This window comes from Vanellus vanellus, assembly GCF_965231255.1.
Source record: "Vanellus vanellus genome assembly, chromosome: 24".
Classification (NCBI taxonomy): Eukaryota; Metazoa; Chordata; class Aves; order Charadriiformes; family Charadriidae; genus Vanellus; species Vanellus vanellus.
The window spans coordinates 3,444,697-3,466,297 of record NC_138929.1 but is presented as its reverse complement, the minus strand read 5'-3'; the positions used below and the strand labels follow the sequence as shown (position 1 = coordinate 3,466,297).

The window sequence follows — 21,601 nt, the reverse complement described above, 5'->3', positions numbered from 1 at the left end:
GCCCACCCCTTGCGCCCGGCAGACATGCGGTGCCGGGCTGCCCCACGGGCACCAGGTCCGGGCACAACCCGGAGCTCGGCAAAGCTCCCCCTCGGGCCCTCCTCGCTGGGCAGCGTCGGAGCCGGTGCGGGGCAGCTCAAAACTACTTACAGCATTTTATTATTATTTTTTTTTTTTTTTAAACACATGCTCGTTTATGAAAACAATCACCCTGGCACGGTCCAAGCATATACAGACAAATCTACTCTACGACACGAGGGGCTGCCAAAGGAATGGGGAAAAGCCTCTACTCATCCACTCAGCAGTTCCAGCACAGCCATGGAGAGGGGAACGGCCGTCCGGGACCCCTTCTGCCATGGGATACCCCGGCGTCACCAGTACTCCAGCTGCCGGAGCTGAGAGTGGGTTTAGGGGATACCTGGCAGTTATCTTCATACACATCTTTCGGAGGTAAAAAACAAAAGGTTTCTTCCAAATCAGCAGGCAAATTTAATGCAGAAAGGGAGGGCACCTCCCTGCAGTCCCTGGCTGCAGCACCCACTACCTGTGCTGCCCGCAGGCCAGACCTCCGGCCCCAGCATCGTTAGGGTAACGAGCATGGGAAGGTTGCATGCCCTCCCCGTGAGGACCTCCCGCTGCCCCATGCTGCGGTGTGGGGTGCTCAGGTCAGCCTCGTGCTTCGGCTGTCCCCCCTACCCCCCTCCCCGCGTCCCCGGGGCGGTGAGGGTTCCCCACCGGGGCGGGTGGCCACAGGCAGGGCTGGGGACAGTGAGGGACCTCGCGGGGGGACGAGGGGAGGGAGTGGGGGGACGGGCGTGGGCTGTGCGCTCCGAGGAGCAGGGGGAGAGGAGGTTTTGTACCTCATAGTGTCACTGATTTTGAAGTCCTGGAGCTAGAGCTGAATGAACAGTAAAAGCAGGTTAAATCATTAACCAGTTAGGGGATGGGGAAGCAGCTGTAAAAGGAACAGAGGAAGAAGGCCAGATTATTATTTTTGTTTCTTTTCTTTTTTTTTTTTTTTTTTTTCCTCATCTTCTCTCATCTTCACCCGCCGTGCCCCGATCACAAGCCCTGCTTGGCCAGCGAAGCAGACACTTCGTCGGCTAGCGTGGCAAGCTGGGGGGAGTCCACCATATTGATGCTGCCGGTGGAGGAGACGTTGCTAAGGCGGCGCGGGGAGGCATCTCCGGAGATGGTGGGGGACTTGTAGACGATTTCAGCGCCGTGGTCAGTCTTGGCTTTGGCATTCTCGCGGAAAGTCAGCTTGTGAGTCTCAATCTGCAACAAGAGGAGAGGGCAGTGAGTGGGGAGGATGCAGAACGCCATCCAGAGAGGCCTTTTTTACCTGCAAACTGTCCACTTGGTCACTGCCGTTGTGCAGCTGGGAGGAAAGCTCAGTTCATTGGCCTGATGCCCCCAGTGCCCCCAGTCCTCAGGCATGTCCCTTCCAGTAGCCCACACGGGGAACAAGCACAACCAGATGGGATGACTGGACTGGAGCATCTCAGGATGCTGCCAAATCCTCCCCAAGCACCCAGGCCCGGCGTGGCGGTGGGTCCCAGGCACAGGACTCAGCCGGCACAACCTGGCCTGCTCCCACTCCCCTGGCAGAGATTTACGGAGGGAGTCGGATCCCCATACGGCGCATAAAGCTGCCCCTTAACCCACGGCCCTGCTGCGCACAAAACGCTGCTCCCAAGAGCCAAACCCCTCTCTCCCAGCAAGCGCGAGGGCCAGGGAGGGGAGGTGAAGTGGATGGGGTTTGCTACTTACTGGTGCCCTCCCCAGCCGAGTGCAAGGCTGGGAGGTGGCTCTCCGGGGGGGTGGGTGGCTCCAGCACCAGGGACTGGAGCCCAGCAGGGTCTGGGCTCGGGGTCCGAGCAGCCTGGGGACGGGTCTTGTCTTCCTTGCCTTTCTCTCTCTACAGGTGAAGAAACCCGCCCAGGGCGGTGGGGGTGCAAAAAACGCATCAGCAACAAAAACCAAGATCCAATAAATGTCAACCAGAAGGAAAAAGACAAAAAAAATAAAGAAAAGAAACAGAAAATTGGGGAGAAAAAGATCTGAAAAACAGGGCCATTCACTGACTCATAGGAAGAACAGGGGCTGCCCTTGGAGACGGGGAGGAAAGCTTTCCACGTGCAGCAAAGGAGAGCAGATGCTGCCGGCACAGGTACTTCGGCAGAGCACAGAGCACCCCGGCTCCCCACGGGAGATGCAATGAAAGAGCAGCACGTGAACGCTGGTTCAGCCTGAAGAGCTGTGGACTATGCGCCCAAATCCGGATCTTCTGCGTCACAAAGCAAGGAGGGGACTAGGGACGTGGGGAAGGGGCAGCAGAGCTGCCCACAGCCGCTCTACATAGAGGGTTCGTGTGGCTCAGCTGTGTCCTGTCCCCTCCCTGCGAATAGAGCGGCCCACCTCAGAGCAGCACTGCCTGAGGATGGTCCCTGGTGCTAAGGCACGGGGTGGGAATGGGCTGGACAAGGGAGCAATCTGAGGCAGCATCTGAACTCCAGTTACAACTGACAACCTCCTCCAGGTGTGGATTTAGGCAGGGTACGGGCAACTGCCACGCAGGAAGGCTGAGTCAGGTGGTGCTGCTGCTGGGTCACACCCTCGCAAAGAAATTCCCCCTCCAAAAGGCAAGTTCTTCAAACTACGGCTCAGTGAATGTGCCAGGATATAAAAGAACCATCAGTGTAATCATAAAAACAATGAAAATGGGCTTAGTGAAGCACAGGGCAGTCTGATGCGTAGCAGCAGCGAGAGAAGGGTAAGGAAGTCAAGCGATCCCTCAGTCAGAGGCCAGCACACCGCTGGGAGACGAAGAGCTGGGAGGTGCACAGAGAAAACGTGGCCAAGAACAAAGTGCCAAAATACAGGAGCCGAAACAGAACTTTCCCCTCCCATAGAGGTAAAAAAGCATTTGAAAAACAAGCAAGGTAAAAACATCTTTTCCCTGGAAAAATTCAACCATACGCGTCACCAGGTTGGAAACTCAACTCCGGGCTTACCTGATCTCCCTGCTCCCCTGCCTGCGAGGGACCTGGCTGTCCTTGAAGCGAGGCTGGAGAGGTGTTTTACTCAGCTAAGACTTACTGTGAAGTCACCATCAAAGCCTTCGGCTCACCCCAAGTTCAGTTTTTCACCTGACCTGATTGTCTTTCAATTTAAATCGCCCCAAACACATACCACTCCCTACACAGAGTCCCCGGTCAGTCTCAGCTGAGACCGAGACTTGAAGTAAGAAGAGACCGAGACTTGAAGTAAGAAGAGACCACCTTTCTTCCGAAGTGACGGCCTATGGCAGTCACCACCTTTTCTAAATAAAGCTAAGCCTTTTATGCTCCACTTTCACTGGGGAACCAACACCTATGCAGCACCCTCAGCTGCCAGCTTTGTGCCACACCGCTGGGAGTAACTGGCAACGCAGAGTGCAAAAACTGACGGTGGCACTCCTTAATGTGAAAGGTTTGAGACACAAACACGTTTCTGCACAAATTTCAGAGCACAGCAGAAAGAGCAGGAAACCACAGGAGAGAAACTGACATTCACACTTATTCAGGTGGCCACAGGCCAGGAAGAAGACAGAGACCGTCATCCTTGCAGCTCTGCCACAGCTGCGCTGCAGCAAATGTCCTCCAGGTTGGCAAATGCAGCCCAGGAGCCCGCAGCAACGGCCGCCTGCAGTGAGCCGCTGGCCGGAAGGCAAGCTGGCTGCTGGGGCAGCACCTGAAGCAGCCTGTGCCTGGGCAGGGCGCTTCTCGTCCTCTGAAGCACACCCCACGCTAGATCACAGGCAGCAAATTGTTTCAAGCACTAGGGAAGAAGTGCTGTCTGGCAAGCAGAGAGGAGAGGCCACGTGGTCTAAAGATGAGCTGGGTGAGCAGGACCGTCTGTAAGTCCAAACTTCAACCGCTCTTCGCTTGCACGCCTGCTCACAAGGCAGACAGACACTTGCAGCAGAACAGCATACCTTGCTCTCGACCCAGCACCACTTTACCTTTTTATTTCCTCCTCCAGGGACGTGGCTGATGTTATCTAAGGACCCGATTTTCGACTGCACCTTATCTTTGAAGTCCAGTTTCTCAGATTTCACCTCCACCTGGCCACCACCTGGAAGAGAAGAGCACGAGCTGGGTTAGCTCCTGTTCCACCCAGGGCAGGCTGGAGAGAAAGCACTGAGGTCTGAGCTGCCACTCTGAGGCGGCTCAACCAAAGCACTCTGAGGCTGAGCAGAGGGTGAGGACCAGGAAAACAGCAGCAAGAGGGACCCGCGGTGATGTGGGAAACCTAGGAGCCAGGGCAAACGGGAACCCAGGGTAAAGAGACTTTCCAAAGGATGCTGTGCAGAGCTGACAGACATCCCAACATTTCACAGAACCAAGGGCAGGGAGCTAACCTTACTCCCTTAAACACCAGCAGTCCCTCCCTATTTATCCCAAAATGCTTCCTATTTACGGTGATGTGTTGGCACAGACAAAGGTATCCATGAGTCACACCAGATCACTCCCCTACTACCGAGCGGTCAGGCAGACCAGAGAGGGTCTGGCAGTGACGGAATTGGGAAGAGTGTCCAGCACCGCAGGGCTCACTCTGATGCTCCACGTGCCTCCCCTTGCTCCCTGCACCAGCCAACCCTCTCCCTGTCTCCAGATGCACACCACGACGCAGCCTGCGAGCTCCCAAGGAGCAGCATCCGGCAGCAGCGGAGTCAAAGCGTACCTGGTTTGTGATGGATGTTGCCCAGGGAACCGCATTTGGATGTCACATGGCTCAGGTCGACTGGCTTGTAAACGATTTGAACCTGTCCGTACGAGAAAGGAAAAGGCAATGAGCTCGTTGCCACCACGGGCTACCTGGGGAGGGGGAGGCACAACACACACCGGCACCTGATCTGGATTCAAGGGAAAGGACAGCTTAAACCCCAGTAAGATTAATAATACAAAAGAAACTGTCATCAGAAATGGGAGATCATTAATGCCCGTGTGCAGTAGCCTCTCTTAACATGTCAGCATGCACAAGATCACCTCTCCACAGAGGGGGGAAGTAGAGGCAATTTTAAAGTGCTTAAGTGAGAGAGAAAGTGGAGTGGTAATTAATTAAGATTTGCATACACATCATCCAAAAGGAGGAGATATACCAGAGAGAAAACGTAAAAAATAAATACCTTTTCTGGTGTAAAACATAAAGCTTATGTCCACAAAAACTGAAAGAACAGAAATGATCAATGTGCACAGAACTTTTAAAAGAGTGACCAAAATATGCATTTCTGAAAAATGCTGTAACGGAAATAAGGGTTAAAAAAAGCAAAGCAAAGTCTAAATATCTGGCAGGAGTTCACATAATATAAATTAAAATGGCAATTATAATATATCAAACCAGAACAGCATTTCATGATATTATGCTCTGTTTTTCATTTGTTTTACCCATTACATCTCTGAACATGGGCTCCAGCAATTCCACTTAAACCACCCCATTCAAAGACCAGCCACGGCACTGTGACGTGCCTGGGCATGGGGCTGGTGGCCTCTTGCGCACGGACAATCGGTTTACACGAGACGCACACACAAGGAATGGTTAACGTGGAGCTGTTTAGTGGTTACGTTAGCGGTTAAACACCACACTGGAAAACACCAATGACTGGAGAGGTCTGGGACCATCAGGTGTGTCAGGGACAGCAAACCACAGCACATACACACCAGCTACATCAGGAGCAGGAGACAAGGGGGTGAGAAAACATCCCCATACCCCTAGAAGTTACCTTGGACCCTGGTTTTTGACTCACACCTGTGCGCGAATCAGCTATTGCAGTACTTAGTGGGGCTGTGCAGGAGAAAGCGGATCATCCACACCTCAAGGCTGGTTCCTACTCACTGGGAAGTGCCTGGCTCTCAGTAATAGCCTGGATTTCAAGGGAAGCATATGCTGCTCTCGGTGTTTTCACCAAGTACCACACCGGGTGTGTTGCTCTCACAACTCTGGGGAAGGATGTGCCAGCACCAAAGGGACCTTTGCAGAGGAGGTGACACCTCCAGCAGCTAGGCAGCCTCCAGACCAACGTGGCCAAAAGCCAGCACAAAGGATTCACCGTAGCCACTGCTCTCCATCGCCCCTGAGCACCCTGTGCTGACTCAAAAGCCCCGGGGTGAAGGCGCATCCTTCCATTCTCATGTTGGCCCCATGTCCACCAGCCTCATCACCCTCAGAGCTAGGTGCTGGACCATAGATGTGCACACCACTGAGAAACGCTCCCCCCTCCATCATACAGCCAGGAAAAGGAGAGGGGAACAGAGGCTGGGTGCCACCGTCCCACCGGCATGGAGTCTGCCTTGTCTCTGATGCTCACACATACCAAAAGGCACATTTGACAAAGAGTGGAGACAGAGAGAGGGGAGAAAAGCAAACCTATGTACAGACACAGACATGAAGACAGCATTGGGGAAAGATCACACGTTTAATGCACTGGGCAGGAGGAGAGCTAGATTCACTCGGAAGGCAGAAAACAGACCCCAAAAGGACAGCTGGTGCCTTTCTCATCCCAGCCGTGACCCCAAAGGGCCTATGAGCAATTCAGGCACCACTTGGACCTGGGATTGAAAGACCTCCCATTTCCAGAGCAAGCAATCAGCAATTGAAACACTTTCTGCTTTCATTCCAGTTTTTTTTTTTTTTTTTTTTTTTTTTTTTTTTTTTTTTTTTTACAGACAGGACTCCATTAACCCTTACCATCCTGCTGGGGAGCAGAGAAGGGTCTTCCCCATTTTAGCAAGAAAGGAAAAGGGGGCACAGAATTGCTTGCCTGGGAAACCAGTGCCAGAGACCTGGGGATCCCACCTCCCAGTATCAGCAATGCTTAGGTCAACTTTTGCCTAATGCATCACCTTGTCAGAGCATCCACTGGCTTAAAAAAAAAAAAAAAAAAAAAAAAAAAAGGTACCAACCCCAGGTTACTGTAGCAACAGCTCACTCCTCTTGAAGCAGCAATGGCTGGGCAGGCAGTCACCGCTGACAGCATCGTGGAGGACTAAGACATGACAGCCATCAAACCCCGGTGGTCTCTTGTTGCCCCTCTATTGGAGGAGCCCCAAGGGACAGCTCTGCCGCCAGGACAGCCTGTGCAGCCGCGCTCTGGCCACGTCAGTACATGGCTTTGCTCCAAGGACCCGCACCCAGCGGTAAGCTGCTGCTTTCCATGTAAACGCAGCCAGGCAGCGATCACACGGTTTTCACTGCTGGCAGAGCCTGGGGAGGGATGACAACCTCCAGCCAAAAATCCAGATAATTCTTAACCCACTGCAGCTGCAAACGCTTGCTCACGGTGTGAGCTCTCAGTGGAGAAAAGGATGAGCTCACCACCCTGTGCTGAAGCTAATTACCAGCCACAGCACAGACGATTCGTGACGAACACTAACTCCTGGCGTAACAAGTGGTCCACCATGCACCAGGCAGTCCAGCCAGTGCAGGACCCTGGGGTAAGAAAGAGCAGAACAAGCATGGAACCTGCTTCACAGAGGTCTGACCTCCGCAAAGCAGCTCCTTTGGCCCGTTAAGTAAATGCAGAATGACATCAAATTTAAGACAGAGGTTGCAAACCCAGTTATGTCCCAATGCTTACATGCCAAGCCCCCTGCAATGCTCAGTTTCTCAGGGAGGGCGTCCACAGGGATCAAAAACATCACAAAGAAAATCCACCGGCAACATCTGAGGGGAACCAGATAGCTTCCTCAGACGACCACAGACCAGGCAACCACAGACCCTGGGTCGCACTGTTTGGGATCTCAGTGATGCTCCTTCCTTGGTCCATCATCTTTCCTGGTCCCAAACTCTGTCTCCAGAGAGACCGGGGTAAATCCACCAACCACTGTGGAGTTTCTCCAGGTTTCTGGCACAGTAACTAAAAGCTGAGTCCGGCTATTTATCTAGGAGTGGCTGGAAATGCCGGCGTTCAAATCAATTCACTCAATATTACTTTAGGCTCAGCCTCCATGGGCGCTGCTGGACACATTCATTAGCAAGGAGAAGCTTAATATCTGCATGGAACATACTTGCCTGATGGGAACGGGCAGGAACCTGCGCTTTCACATGTTGTGCAGAGTCATGTGCAATTTAGCAGTACATTAAGCAACCGGGACTGCGTTTGCTTATAAATCTATCCATCTACTGCATCAGCAACTACGTCACTGTCTGCTAGAGGCCACCCATCCTGCAGACAATGAGGCATTAAGCCTTCCAAGTAGTGTAAAACCTTTGGGTTAACGGGATGTTTTGTTACAGACATGGTTTCTACACGGGTCAGTTAGTTCTGTCCATGCCAGGCATGTACAGGACTTGTTAGGGTTCATCTAACCATGTCTTTTGGGTTAATGGAGTTAAATGACAGCGCGTCACCAATCGCTATCTGATAGCAGGGTCGCTGCAGATAGCATTGGCGATTTAGTGTATACAACATGCCACTAATAATAAGGATTATTACAGTGCATTCAAAGTGTGAAGGTACTCACACTGCCTCCTCCCGGGATGTGTTTGATATTATCCTTTGAGCCACACCTGGATTGAACGCTGCTAAAGTCCAACTTCTTATTAACAATCTGCACCTTTGGTAGCCAGAAAAGAGTCATTGCACGTCACCAATAGCTATCTGACGGCAGGGTTGCTGCAGATAGCATTGGCGATTTAGTGTATACAACATGCCACTTATAATAAGAAGTATTATAGTGCATTGAAAGTGTGAAGGTACTCACACTGCCTCCTCCTGGGATGTGTTTGATATTATCCTTTGAGCCACACTTGGATTGAACGCTGCTAAAGTCCAGCTTCTTATTAATAATCTGCACCTTTGGTAGCCAGAAAAGAGCGTGAGAAACAACATGACCATCTGCAGCTTGACCATGCGTTACATCACTAAACCCAGGAACCTGCCTTCCAGTGCCAAGAGCAAAAGAGAACCTCTGGCTTGCCACACAGATTTGTCTACTCATGGGTTGGAAACTGAAGATGGAGGTGGGCAGGTTACAGCTAGAGATCGGATATGTCTGGCTAGTAAAGCAACCCTGGTTTCCAGGCCAAAAACATGAGCAAAAAGAGACAGCTAACTCCGTTTTCTTTCATTGAACAAAACGGTGAACTTGCTGGGCAGCAAACATGCTGGAAGGCACCAGTGCTCTGAGACTCAGCTTCCGCAGAGCCAGTGGAAGGAGAAAGGATGGATCTGAGAGAAAAATGCCTGCTCAGCCCCATCTCCCATGCCAGGCAGCATGCCCCCTTCTCTAGGACAGACAGATGTGGCCTCACGTTTCAGCAGCTGGAGCAAACTGGGCAAACGGGTGCAGCTGGCCAGGGCAGCAGGCTGGAGAGCAGGAGTTGCGAGTCCAGCACAGTCTGCAAGAGGACGCCTGAGCTCTGTGCTGTGCAGGGCTCAAACTCCCTCTACAGTTCCAAAGAGGAAAAAGCAAGTGCTGCCAGGGATGCAGTCCCGTGCCTGCAGTTTTCTCCTGTATAGATGAGATGAAAGGGGCAGCACAGACCACCCCCAAAGGCAGCAGCTCTACTACATATTCCTACCGCCATCTCGGGTGGGAGAGCAGCTGGAAATGGCTTGGTGCCAGAGGGGAACCACATACCACACCAACTTCACTCTCCAGTCCCAAGGCCTGTAAGCCCTCTCCCCACACACAGAGATTTTTGTACTAATTAAGCTGTTTCCCTTTATGGATTGTTTTCCCTATTTGGGTTTTATAAGGGCAGCTATGCTGCAGTGACCCGACACGTAGGAGCAACTATTCCAGACAAGGCAAAGATGAAAATAGTCCCCGCTCCTTCCCCTCTGTATACTGGATTTGCTTTACAACCTATGCAGGTATAAACCAGAGGTAAATGCAGGTAACAACCAGCAGGCACACAGGCCTGCGCTCCCTCAGGAGAAAGCCCGTTTGAAGCACAACCCTCATGAGAGGAAAAGAGACACAGCATCCTGCAAGAGAGCAGCACCACGTCACGCTGCCCATGCAGTCTCTGCATGACAACGTCCACGATGCTGGCCGAGCAGGCAACCTCACTCTCCATTTCAGCGTGTCCCTAGCCTGCTGCTGCAAGGAGAGCTCCTCGCTATACCCTGGTTCTTCAGCATGAGAAGCACCAAGGCTGACATGCACATCCAGCATCGTTTTCCAAGTCCACATCAACTAATCCTGCAAATCAGGACCCAGTTCTGCTTTGCCAGAGCAGTACTCCGTGATCCAGCAACAACAAAAGTGCTGAGACAATGCAGAAATACTGGAAGAGATGTGGCCTGGCTGACTCCTGGCATGTGTGCCCCATGTACTTTTGCTTCCCTAGGCTGGGGGACTGGAATCTCTATGGAGAGCTGGCTCCAGACCCATCTTCTGGCCATCCCAAAATCAAACTTGTAGAATCAGCCCCTTCTGCTCCAGCTGCAACAGTTTTGCTAAGAGCAGCCTCGCTTCCTACAAAATCCCCAATGGAGCATCCAGCCATTATCCCCTGCAAAGAGCAATGAATTGTCCCAAATTCAGCTGTTCTTACTCTTTCAGTGACAATAAACATGCTGCCTGACAGAGAAGCGGACAGAGAAAAAAAAAAAAACTCGTAAAAGCTGGATTAAGAAGAACAAGCACACAATTTAACCAATTTACAGTAAACAGAAGGGTTCTTTCCAAAATCCCTGAAAAGCAGTGTTTTGTGGGGGCGGCAGGAAAACCTTATGCCTTGTGCTAAGCGGGCAGGAGGGCTGAGGACACAGGCAGCTGGAAGGACATGTGCTGCTCTGCTCGTGACCAATGGCCAGAGCAGCCCTGCCCAGGCTCCAGAGCCCCCCTGGACTCTAGTACTGTCCTCAAACCAGGACAAGTACAAAGGAAAACGTGCATTGTCCACTAAATCACCAGCCATGGTGAAAAATGCACATAAGGAAACAGAAAAGCACACTGCTATTTAAGATGGTGACGAGAAGCCATCTCAAAGCCGTCCCCCATGTCAAAGTCAAACATTCAGAGGCACAGAGTTACCTAGTTGCACAAAATGGCATGCACCACACTCCGGGAAGATCTGTCACAGCTCTGTTGCATTAGCAGCCGCAGAGCAACGTCTACAAGGCAGTGTTCCCCCCCGGGGCAGGCAAGCACAAGCACACGGGGACTCCTAACTGCACCAGGCATCAGATGTGCAGTTCTGTCATTTAACATCTGTATAAGAGCCACCGGCCCTTCGCCAGTCAGAGGAACCATGTGCTTTCATGTCTGCATCCATGCAGCAATGAGGATTTTATAAAAGCCTCAGGACACGGCCACAAAGTGCAATGGAGCACTTGTGCAATGTGCAAAGTGCAATGGAACCCATCAGAGAGGCTCAGATGGGTGCTGAGCAGCCAACACCACAGCTGGAGCCGTGTAACCACACACTGTTGCTCTTGAGGCTGCACGGATGAATTAGCTCATACCACTCTTTCACACAAACTCTCCTCTGCTGGGATCACAAAATTTAGCGCAAGAACCTGGTTCCCAAGCACCTGGAACACGGAGTTCACTTTGCTGCTCATGAAACAGCTTCTCTAGGACTGAAAAGTACTAGTGGTTGAATAATAGTGCTAATAGGAAAATAGTGCCACCAGTTCTGGCCATGCCACACTGCATCATGTAGCAAGACAGCACCTGATCACACAACGCAATCCAAAATCACAATGTTTTGAAAAACTTGCCGAGCCTGGGACCCTCACAGGGAGGAGACCATCCTGTCTGCTCGCTAACGAAGAAATGGAGGCAGCATTGAAGGGACTGCTCCAGATCACACAGTGTAGGATTCAGAAACATAACCCTGATCTTGCGACTCTTTAGGGCTGCAGGTCCCGATTTGCTCTCCCTAACTGGACACCATGAGGGAATGTCATTCCCCTGGCAGCCAGTCCATCCGTTGATGTGCCACTCCATGAAAGCCACATCACAAGCTCTCTGCGGTCCTCTCTGCGGGACAGCTGTATTGCACACTAAGCCAGGCAAACAATTTCAGGACAAGCACCCAACCCAATCAGCCCAAAAAACTCCAAAATCAGAATCAGGCTGGAGATCAGCTGAAGCATGGCTGCCCACTGCTGTATCTGTGGCCCCAGCTGGGCTGCTGCTGCTCCAGGGAGGGCTCTCCCTTCCCAGATGCAGCACCAAGCACCCGCTGTCCCTACAGAAAGGCCCCTGGAGAGCAGAGCCCACATTTACCTTGCCACCTCCAGGCTGGTGCTTCAGGTTTTCAGTTGAGCCAATTTTGGACTTCACGTTTTTCAGATCAGGCATGGGTGCAGCTGACGGCTGGATGCGGGTCTTGGCAGATGCAGGAGATTTCGGTGGTGTGCGAACTACTGCCACCTTCTTGGGCTCCCTGGCTGGTGGGGTGGGCAGAGAGGGAGTGCGGGAACGGCTGCCTGGAGTCCCAGGGGAGCCGGGACTGCTGTAACCACTTCTGTCTCCAGACTTTGGCTGCTCACCTGGAGTTTGCAGACAGAGGGAGGCAAGCACAGGATAAGCAATCTGGGTACGCAACCCCTTCCCCACTCACTGCCTGTCTCTACGGGGCTGATCTGCCCGGTCCCAGGGCCCACCCGCTGCTCCTGGTGCAGACCATCAGCAGGAGGGGGAGACGGCTGCACTTTGTTCTACTTAATTTTGAAGTGAGAACTGTGATTAAAGGGAATTTCCTAGTATCTCAGAAGGAATATGGTCTTCATTGTCTGGATCATTGGTAAGACTCCCCACCCAAGTGAGACGTTAGCATGCATTTCAAATTACAGACAAAAGACATTCAAACAAAACCACTTTTCTATTAGAAATTTGGAAGCATTTTTACAAAATTATTTTATATAATTAAATAAGGCTGATCACTGAACAGCTTAGAACTGCCCCGAGTCTCAAAAGAAAGGGAAGAAGAAGAGAAAACCCTTAAACGTCACCTTTCTCGGACTTTGCTGCTGCAGGAGGTGGTTTTTTCTGCTCCTTTCTGCCTGTTTAATGAATGAGAAAGATGCTTAAACATAATAAAGCTGGAAATTTAATTGATTTAAGGTTTTATGCAGCTCTGGTTAAGTATGAAAAATATATATATTCAGTGAAATGCACCGTTTTAATGAAAATTCACAATGCCTGATGCTTTCTGGGGTTTTCTTCTCTGAGAATAATGGGCTAATCTCCATTTCTGCAATCGAAGAATTGATCCTCTTGCCTCTGGTCTTTGTGAAATATTGCCAAGAGAAAAGGAATAGATGGATTAAAAAAAAAATGGAGCTGCTTAAATCTTCCAAATTGGAGGAAATTCCAAAGGGATAAAGCAAGTGCCCTCCTCTGCACACCAGCAACTCTATGAACGCAGCAGATAAAGCAGCATCCAGAAAGGCTCTCTTCAGAGGAATCGTCTCCAGCTCTGCCCCCACAGCCCCGTGACCAGGCTGAGCAGCTCTGAATCACCACACAGACCTCAACCCGCTGGCCATGCCCCTGCTTAGCGCTGTGCACGACCCCAGCCTGCACTGGGGCAAATCTGTTCACGACTCCCAAATAATTTCACAGAGAACCTGGGAGCACCACCAAAGCAGAGCCTCTAGAGTCAGAGACAGCACGGGAAGGCAGCAGCACATCGCTCTCGCCATCACCTACCGGAGCTGGGAGGTGTCTTGGGGGCCGTGGGTGTCTTTGCTGGGATGCGCGTGGCATTGGTCGAGTTCCTCTGAGCCTGCCCGGCTGCAGACCGCGGCGTGGCCGTCTTCGTGCCACCTCTCATCTCCGGGCCCTGGGGACGCAACGGGGAAAGGCTGATGCAGGGGGGATCTGCCTGGTGATGGGCTATCACCCCTCATGGATCAGAGCCACACGAGACCCTTCTGCTTCCGACCCTGACAGCCCACAGGAGCTCCCACGGATTCCCCCACATGGGGGCATCTGTGACAGGGCTGTTCACACCCCTGTTCCCATCACAGCACCTGCCACAACCGCTGCACAGTCACTCCTGGGCTGGCAGAGCAGCTGCGCTGCTTTCCCATGTCAGCCCTTAGCTTCAGCTACATTATTCACTCAGGCCTGGTTAAAAAGCACGTTCAACTCCTTTGTCTGTTTTCCAAATTTCATCTTGTTTCCCCTGTCCTGCTAAAATTTTGTACAGAAGATAAGTAAATCCATAGACTAGACGAGAGGCTCCATTCAGGAGTACAGTGCCAGACTCCAAACACAAAGAAGCACCTCCTTTATCCCCACCTGTAATACACTGCTGTAACATGTACACAATCTGTAATAGCGTGTAAATAGCAACACACTATTTATTGTCTTCTGATCCTGCAGAAAAGCCTCCCCAAATCTATAAACTAACACATCCTCTTCCTGACGACTGGTCTGTGTACAAAAGCTCAGGAAAAACAAAGAATCATAGAATGGTTTAGGTTGGAAAGGACCTTGAAGATCATGGAGTTCCAACCCCCCTGCCCTGGGCAGGGACACCTCCCACCAGCCCAGGTTGCCCAAGGCCACCTCCAGCCTGGCCTTGAACACCTCCAGGGATGAACACCTCAACAACCTCTCTGGGCACCCTGTGCCAGGGCCTTACCACCCTCAAAGTGAAAAATTTCTTCCTAACATGCAAGTGACAATTTACAAGCTGAGTGGTCCCAAGGCAGCAGGGAACCAGAGCAGAGCCAGCGCAGTCCCTATCGTGGTAAAACCATATCCCGTTGTCTGCAATTTGCAATCTCTGCTCTTTCCCTCACCATGGGTGTATTTGTATGAATAAACACCACAAAGGGAAACTCCAAGCTACTTTTTACATTGCAGAATAACGACGGATGTGCGTGCATTTCCGATTCTCTGTGTAGCACCTGGCAGATCTGGCTCTGGCACATTTCAAATACATCTGCTGTTTACAGCCAACACATCCATAAAACACAGCATAAAGCTGCAAAACAAAGAAGAGCACCAAAGAGCATAAAGAGACCTGGAAATGCCTCAGAGAGACCAGGTAGCACTCGGTAGCAATAAGATATTTTTGCTGTAATGTGGAGCAGGGGTCCTACGTGCTGGTGAGATGGACCCAGTTGCTTCAAATACCAAAACTGGAGCCAAGTCTGGTCACGGCCTCTGGAAGGTGAAGGGGAAGCACATCCCACACTCTCCACTGAATGGGACATGGAGAGATTGCCCAGCCAAGCACTGCCAGACCTGTCAGGAATGCTGTAAGGTATTCCCCAAGGCAGCTTTGCCTCTCTCACATCCCATTTCCTTACCTTGGCTTTCATTTCTTGCGTTCCTGTACTGGCAGGTCGGGATGTGACAGAAGAGACTCGTTTAGAGGTGGAAGCAGGGCTGGAGGGTGTTTTCGAAAGGGTTGTGCTAGAGGAGGTGTGTCGCTGGGGGGGGATGGAGGGTCTATCGCCTGGGGGTTTGGCAGTGGAAGGTGAGGATTTCTTAAACATGGAAACAAAATAAAATTGGAACAAAAAAAAATCAGTATGGGAGGGAAACAAAGGGGGATCTCTGACATGAAATAGGATTAGAAGGTGCAATACAGAACTGGGTGCAGGACGGGTGATGGCTGGTACTGCCCTCTCCCTGCAGCACAGAGCTGGGCAAGAGCTGCCGTGCCCAGGGTCCCGCGACTGCACTGGCAGATATGGGATATCTCAGATATCCCACACAGTGTAGCACCACCTGAGCCCCTTTTTGGGGGACGTGTCACCCCATGACAGCCTGCCCTTGCCACTGCCCTCCACACCAGTGGCACGTTTTACCATCTAAACTGCTCTATTTACTCCCAAACTCTCCATGTGCTCCACTGGCAAAGATGCTGCAGATACAGCACTATCAACACCAGCGTTTCTGGGAGATGCAGATGACTGCTCCCAGGTCCCCCAAACCCACCACATATCTGCTTTATCAATAACAGATCACTGTTTTTTATCTAGATAATTACTTGGTATCATGTCAAATGCTGAGCCTGATACAACCTTGCTAAACCTCCCTAGAGAAAGTCCCAATTTCACATTGTTTGAAAACAATTATATTTCTCATTTTTAATTCTTCAGCCACTAAACTGCCCATCAGATTGTTCATTATCTCACCCAGGCACTAGTCAGGGTAATGGCCAGCTGAGCTAAACCTCCTCCAGTGTGACAGATACCTTTAAAATTCTGGAATTTACCCACTATTAAACTCTGTTCCTTACCCAGAGCACAGCATCTGCAAGGCCTAGAATATTTAATTTAATTTTTTAATTACACATCTTGGTCTTCCACTGTTACGGTGACTGTCCCCAGTACAGCTCAATACAGTTTTGAGTTTGCTTTCACACTGGTTTGCCCCAGCAAAGCCAGCTGGCCCCTTTCTGCTCTCAGGCTGAGCAAACGATTTCTCTAACCACGCACCCAACCCCATGAGCCACACGTTTGGTTTAGATTTGGTTTGCTTCCTTGCCCTCAAGGATCACTATGGATTGCACCATCCAAACCGGGGTGAGGAAAGAAAAATAAAAACACTCTTGAAAGACAGATGAAAGAATGGAAGATAATGGCAAGGTTTCCTAAGAGGCACAGCTGCAGTCCAGGAGAGCAGGAGAAGGAGTCAGGAACACGCACAGCACTTAGTGGGTTGATGTCACCTCTGGTTTTATTTTTCAGCTTACCTTCAGTTTCTTTTCCTCAGCTTCAGTCCCTTCCTTGTCTTTGCTGTCCACACGACCTGACAAATGGAAACACACAGTTACACTTCTTGGGACTGGTCAGTAAAACCTAGAGAGATGATAGTGCCTGTGATACAGCAACATGCATGCTGGGTGGGTGTTCCACCTTCCTGATCTCCTTTAAATTAAATACTATTCTTCGAAATATTACAAAGTCACTCATTTCTTGCAGAAATACTTCCACATCGTAAACACATTCTTTCTGGCTTAACAGATTATCCTGTGCATGGGCAACAGTTCATTAGTCATCACTGGAGCATCAGACACACGCAACAAGGTCTGCATGAGACTATTTTGCACAGATTTGCACTCAGTTCCAGTAGCATCTGTTCAGTTTAGGACCAAACAGTTCTATTCAACCCTAAACATGAGTCTCCCTCTCTAAAACACCCATTGGTCCTACCAACCATATATATAAAGATTAAAATTCGAGAATGCCCCAATCCTATCAGCACCAGGTTGCCCATGATCTTTTAAAGTTGTTGTTCAGTGCGTTAACTTTGCAAAGCGTTTTTATACCTGGCTGTTGTTGCTTCCCATCCCTCCTGTCACACTGCTTTCTGCCTCCGCAACAGAGTGCACCTTTGATCTAGGTCAGACCCTGCAGGGTCTTAAAGGCTTAGCTGTTGCCCTACTTGATTTGTATCAAACACAGAGTGACTGACAATATTTCAGTGTTTTGTCCCATTAGTCTACAAGCACAACAGACTGCAGTATTGCTAATTAGGAGATTAGAAACAGAGGGGAAGTAATGTTTGCACTATAAGGCACTCATAACAAAGCCCCTTTTCCCAGTCTTCAGCTAATTCCTCCCTAATCTAGGAGGAAAAACTGCTGATATTCTCTCCAGTGTTTTGGAAACTTACCCTGGGCGGTCAACCCCTTCCCAGTGACATAAACAATGTTGTTAATCCAGCACTGACGTTTCTAACCCATCCCAGCAACCACTCCTAGAGCTGCTGGATGCACTACCCTTCCCAAATTCACTTAAACTACAGAATGGAGCAAGGCTGGAGCTGAACAGCCACAAAGTATCTCTGTCTTTGAAGGAAAAGACCATTAAATAATTAAAGAAATTCCTCCTATTTCGTCAGAAACTGATTGACTCTGGGCAATGCATCCCCAACCTGCCATTGTTTTCAGGCTCCGATGCTAGCGATAGCAAGCCATGCCAATGCCCTGCAGCACATGTGCGAAGCTTCCCGCTGACTTATTAGGTAGTGAACAACGAGAAATATGTTATGAGCTTTAGCTCCAATGGAAAAAGCTACATCAACAATTTCTTCATGAACCCCACGCAGCAAAGAGCACGCTTCTCTCTGCTGCAAACCAGAGAGGCAGTGAGTGGGATTTCCTGCCTAATGGAAGCAGCCAAGCCAGCTTTTGGGATGCGGCACCAAGGTGAAAGGCAGAGCTGCCCCCAGGCCAGGCCCTGGACAGCCACAGCTGAGGTACAACATGGTGAGACACCATCGGGTTTTAACGCATGTCCTGCTGCCCCAGCTTATTAAACACAACTCACTGCAAAACCTGCATTTGGCCACTGAGCAAGGACCCTACTGACATCCCTCTGATCCCCAGTAAAGGTGGAAAATAGCTCTCGGAGAAAGAAGAGGTCTAAGAGCTGCTCTGCTGGCAGGGATGCTGGTGCATTGAGCGGTGAACTCAGACCTTCACCCAAGACAGCTAAGACTGAGATCGCTGCACGAACGCAGCAGCTCCAGGGTCTGACTGCCCTTCCAGCCCAGCCCAACCTGGAGACACACATGCTGTTAGATGTGCCCAAGAGCCAGGCCTCCACACACTTAGGCAGCTCCCACAAAACACCCAAAATACAGCCATCGCATTGGACCACCCAGGGACACGCTGTCCAGAACTGTCATCGGAGAAGGACGCTTTGTAAGAGCGCTGGACATGCCCTGTCGTGGTCAAAGGTCCAGATAGCTACAAAGCTTGCCTCCAACAGCAGTCCGTAGTGGTTATTTAAGGGAAAAGTACAAGAAACAGGACCAATGTGGGGTGTTTTTCAGGGTTAGACCTGCCTCTCACTTGCCTTTTTCCTCCTCCCTCCTCTTTAGGAAAGCCAATACAAAGAGTTATTTGACCGGACAGCGGACACATGCAAACCAGATGGCACGTGTCTTGCTGGAACAAGCTGCAGCGTGTGCTGGGTTAGCCCCACTCCAACATGCCGGAACTACATCCATCCAGTCTTCATCTTCTCTGGGAAGGTGCCAGGTGTGAGTTAAGGTGCCCACCCCACAGATCCAAGGAAATTCAAACAAAAAAAAAGGTCAACAAAGCATGATCGGGGACACGCCAGCACCATGCAAGGGACGCAAAACCGAAGCGTAAGGGTCTGGCAAGTATGCCAGCACATCCAGGATTAAACTAAAGAGGGAAGGAGGGGGAGGAAGAAGCAGCGGCGTTTTGTAGATCAGTTCACAGCAAAGGTCCAGGCCATTTCCCAAGCAGCAGGATTCGAGAGGTGGCAGCAAGCTGATGTATTCGTTCAGGCAGCCTTGTCGTGAGCAAGCCACCGGTATTGTGAGCTCAGGGCAGGCAAACGTTGCACACACCTTTTAGGAGAGGGACGCGACTGACAGCTTTATCTGCAACCTGGGTACAAGGTTTCTTCTTGGGCGTCCGGCGTTCTGTATCTGGCACAGCCTCTTCCAAAGGAGCATCTTTGTCTTCCACATGATCTTTTAACTCAAAAGGGAGTTTGGCTCTTTCTGGTAAGGGTTCAGAATCTTCTCCCTCCCCAGGCTCAGCTTCTTTTTGGGACATGATTTCAGAAGGCTCTGATGGGGTGACATCTGAGTCTTCTTCCCCCTTCAATGGCTGCCTCCTCTCCTCTTGGTCCTCTCCTGCTTTATACGATTCAGTTTCAACAAGAAGTGCCTCTCTTGGTATGTCTCTGAGGACATCTTTGGATTTGTTTTCTTCAAAGGCATATTCTTCAAGAGCTCCCTTGGTTGTTGCAGGACACAAGCCCGTTTCAGGTCTTGGTGAAACATGCTGTCCCACTGTGGAAAGTAAATCCTTTTCAGAAGTTTCATCAATATCACGGTCCTCATCTCTTTCCCGTCCACTGGCATCTTCTTTTAATAGGGCTCTGGTATATAAAGGAGATGGCCCATCTTTAATCTGGGAGTCATCTGTGCCACCTGCTCCTGACAACCCCTCCGTGTGCATATCACGACCTAGCTCTGTTCCCAGCGCTGGATCCACACCAATGCCTTCTCTGCCTTGATGATCCCACAACTCACTGTTGTCTTCAGATGCTCTGGAGTCTTGGTACATATCCAGGGGTATTGGGATGGTGACCTCGATTCTGGTGGGCGCTGCTGTTGTAGCCTTCGTTTCATGTGACAGAAGAGGCTGCTGGAGAACCCCAGCTACCTGCTTTGTGGGCTGGCTTTCCCTTTTTACTGAATCTCCCACACGCTCCTGAGGGCCAGGCTGCAGCTTTGGAGAGCTTGGCTCCCCTGGAGTTGAAGATGCAGGGTACGAAGCGTGGGCAAACAATTAACACAGGCATGTCAAATAAGTAGTCAGACATGTAATGCTGAAGAAACACTAAGGATTTCTACTATCTAGAGGAAAAAAGCAAGTCCCACACTGCCCCATTGAACAGACAACTCACTTCTACAGTGGCTTTTGCCTTTAAAGAAACTCTGATCCCCATGGGAATCACAACAGTGACAGCCACAATATGTGGGAGACCATACTCCTCCCTGGATCTGGTCTCGGCGGTGGCTGGGGTACCCCAGGCTTGTGCCATAAAGGCCAACATCTGCAACACTCGTACTCTATGAGCTGGTTTAGCTATAGAGGTTTTCAGAAGCCAAGAACACACCCGCTTTCTAATCTAACACCACCACTGGATCATCAGTTTGCTGGTCAGTGACCACTTCTTCTAGCCTCAAGGGCCTCAACAAAACAGGCCAGACACCCTCCCCTCTTTCACGGGCTTACAAAAGCCCTCAAGTCCTCTCCTCCCTTGCAGGAGATGTTCATGCAGACGTGGCATCAGTTACATCCTCCCAGAGTTCAAACCATGTCTGCTTTGTTCTCCAGAACATTTCTATTGCTAATGAGCTTGGGGAAGAGCACTCCTATCTTTCCTCTCTTACTGCTGTGTATTTCAACAGCCAGTGGAGCAGACAGCCTCAGTGGAAAGGACTATAAGTAAAATGTGGCTGTAGCCACAGGGCCACAGCAATTTTGGCCTGTGCACCCACTCAGGCAAATTGGCACCCACTCCAGCACTGCTGTCACCATTTGGGTAGAGTAGAAAATGTGACATTTAAAACCCAAAACTTAAGGTCACAGAGACACAGATCTCTTTTTCTTTTTTTTTTTTTGGGTAAAAGAGAGAATTATTTTCTATCGCTGATGTCATACGTGACACAGACCTTTACAATTTCACCCAACAATTGCTGCATTAAGCCATATATTCTGGTTGAGCTGGAGCTTTTCTGTTAGAAATTCATTCAACAGAAGCAAAGATGCACTGAGCAATGGAAAATTCACCCTGAATATAGGCAAATTGCTTTGAAGTCCACCGCCCTAGTAAGAATGTGTATCTTATATTAAAAATTTTTCCAGCTTCAAATACTCTATGGTCTTTTTAAGCACTGATCGGGCAAACTAAAGAGCCTAGATCAGAGCACTTCGGTACTGAGATTTCAATTGTTGCTTTGTTAGTTTAACAAACAAGATCAAAACAAGAAAAGAAGTCGTCAAGACTGACTCAGTCTTTTATCAATGTTCTCCCCCTTCAACCACAATGGTTCAGTGAAACTACCAAAAAAGACCTCAGAAACTGTGGTTTAAGAGAAATCCTAAATTGGCACCTGTTGGCAGGTAATAT

At 50.3% G+C, this 21,601-nt stretch overlaps 1 protein-coding gene across 4 annotated transcripts in view; it reads right to left on the bottom strand.

Moving 5' to 3' along the window:
- Positions 1 to 1,001: 1,001 nt before the first annotated feature.
- The window catches only part of MAPT (microtubule associated protein tau), a 50,419-nt gene continuing 29,819 nt past the window's right edge, over positions 1,002 to 21,601 (bottom strand). For 2 of the 4 annotated variants that reach the window (XM_082494913.1, XM_082494914.1), the window contains 11 exons: positions 19,302 to 20,213; positions 16,666 to 16,721; positions 15,272 to 15,451; positions 13,659 to 13,791; positions 12,959 to 13,009; positions 12,231 to 12,496; positions 8,748 to 8,840; positions 8,508 to 8,600; positions 4,729 to 4,810; positions 4,007 to 4,119; positions 1,002 to 1,278 (listed from right to left, as the gene is read on the bottom strand). In XM_082494913.1, the coding sequence (XP_082351039.1) occupies positions 1,063 to 1,278; positions 4,007 to 4,119; positions 4,729 to 4,810; positions 8,508 to 8,600; positions 8,748 to 8,840; positions 12,231 to 12,496; positions 12,959 to 13,009; positions 13,659 to 13,791; positions 15,272 to 15,451; positions 16,666 to 16,721; positions 19,302 to 20,213 (2,195 nt within the window). In that variant the 3' untranslated portion in view covers positions 1,002 to 1,062. The remainder of the gene's footprint in view (positions 1,279 to 4,006; positions 4,120 to 4,728; positions 4,811 to 8,507; positions 8,601 to 8,747; positions 8,841 to 12,230; positions 12,497 to 12,958; positions 13,010 to 13,658; positions 13,792 to 15,271; positions 15,452 to 16,665; positions 16,722 to 19,301; positions 20,214 to 21,601) is intronic. The other 2 variants (XM_082494915.1, XM_082494916.1) reach the window with 2 other exon arrangements.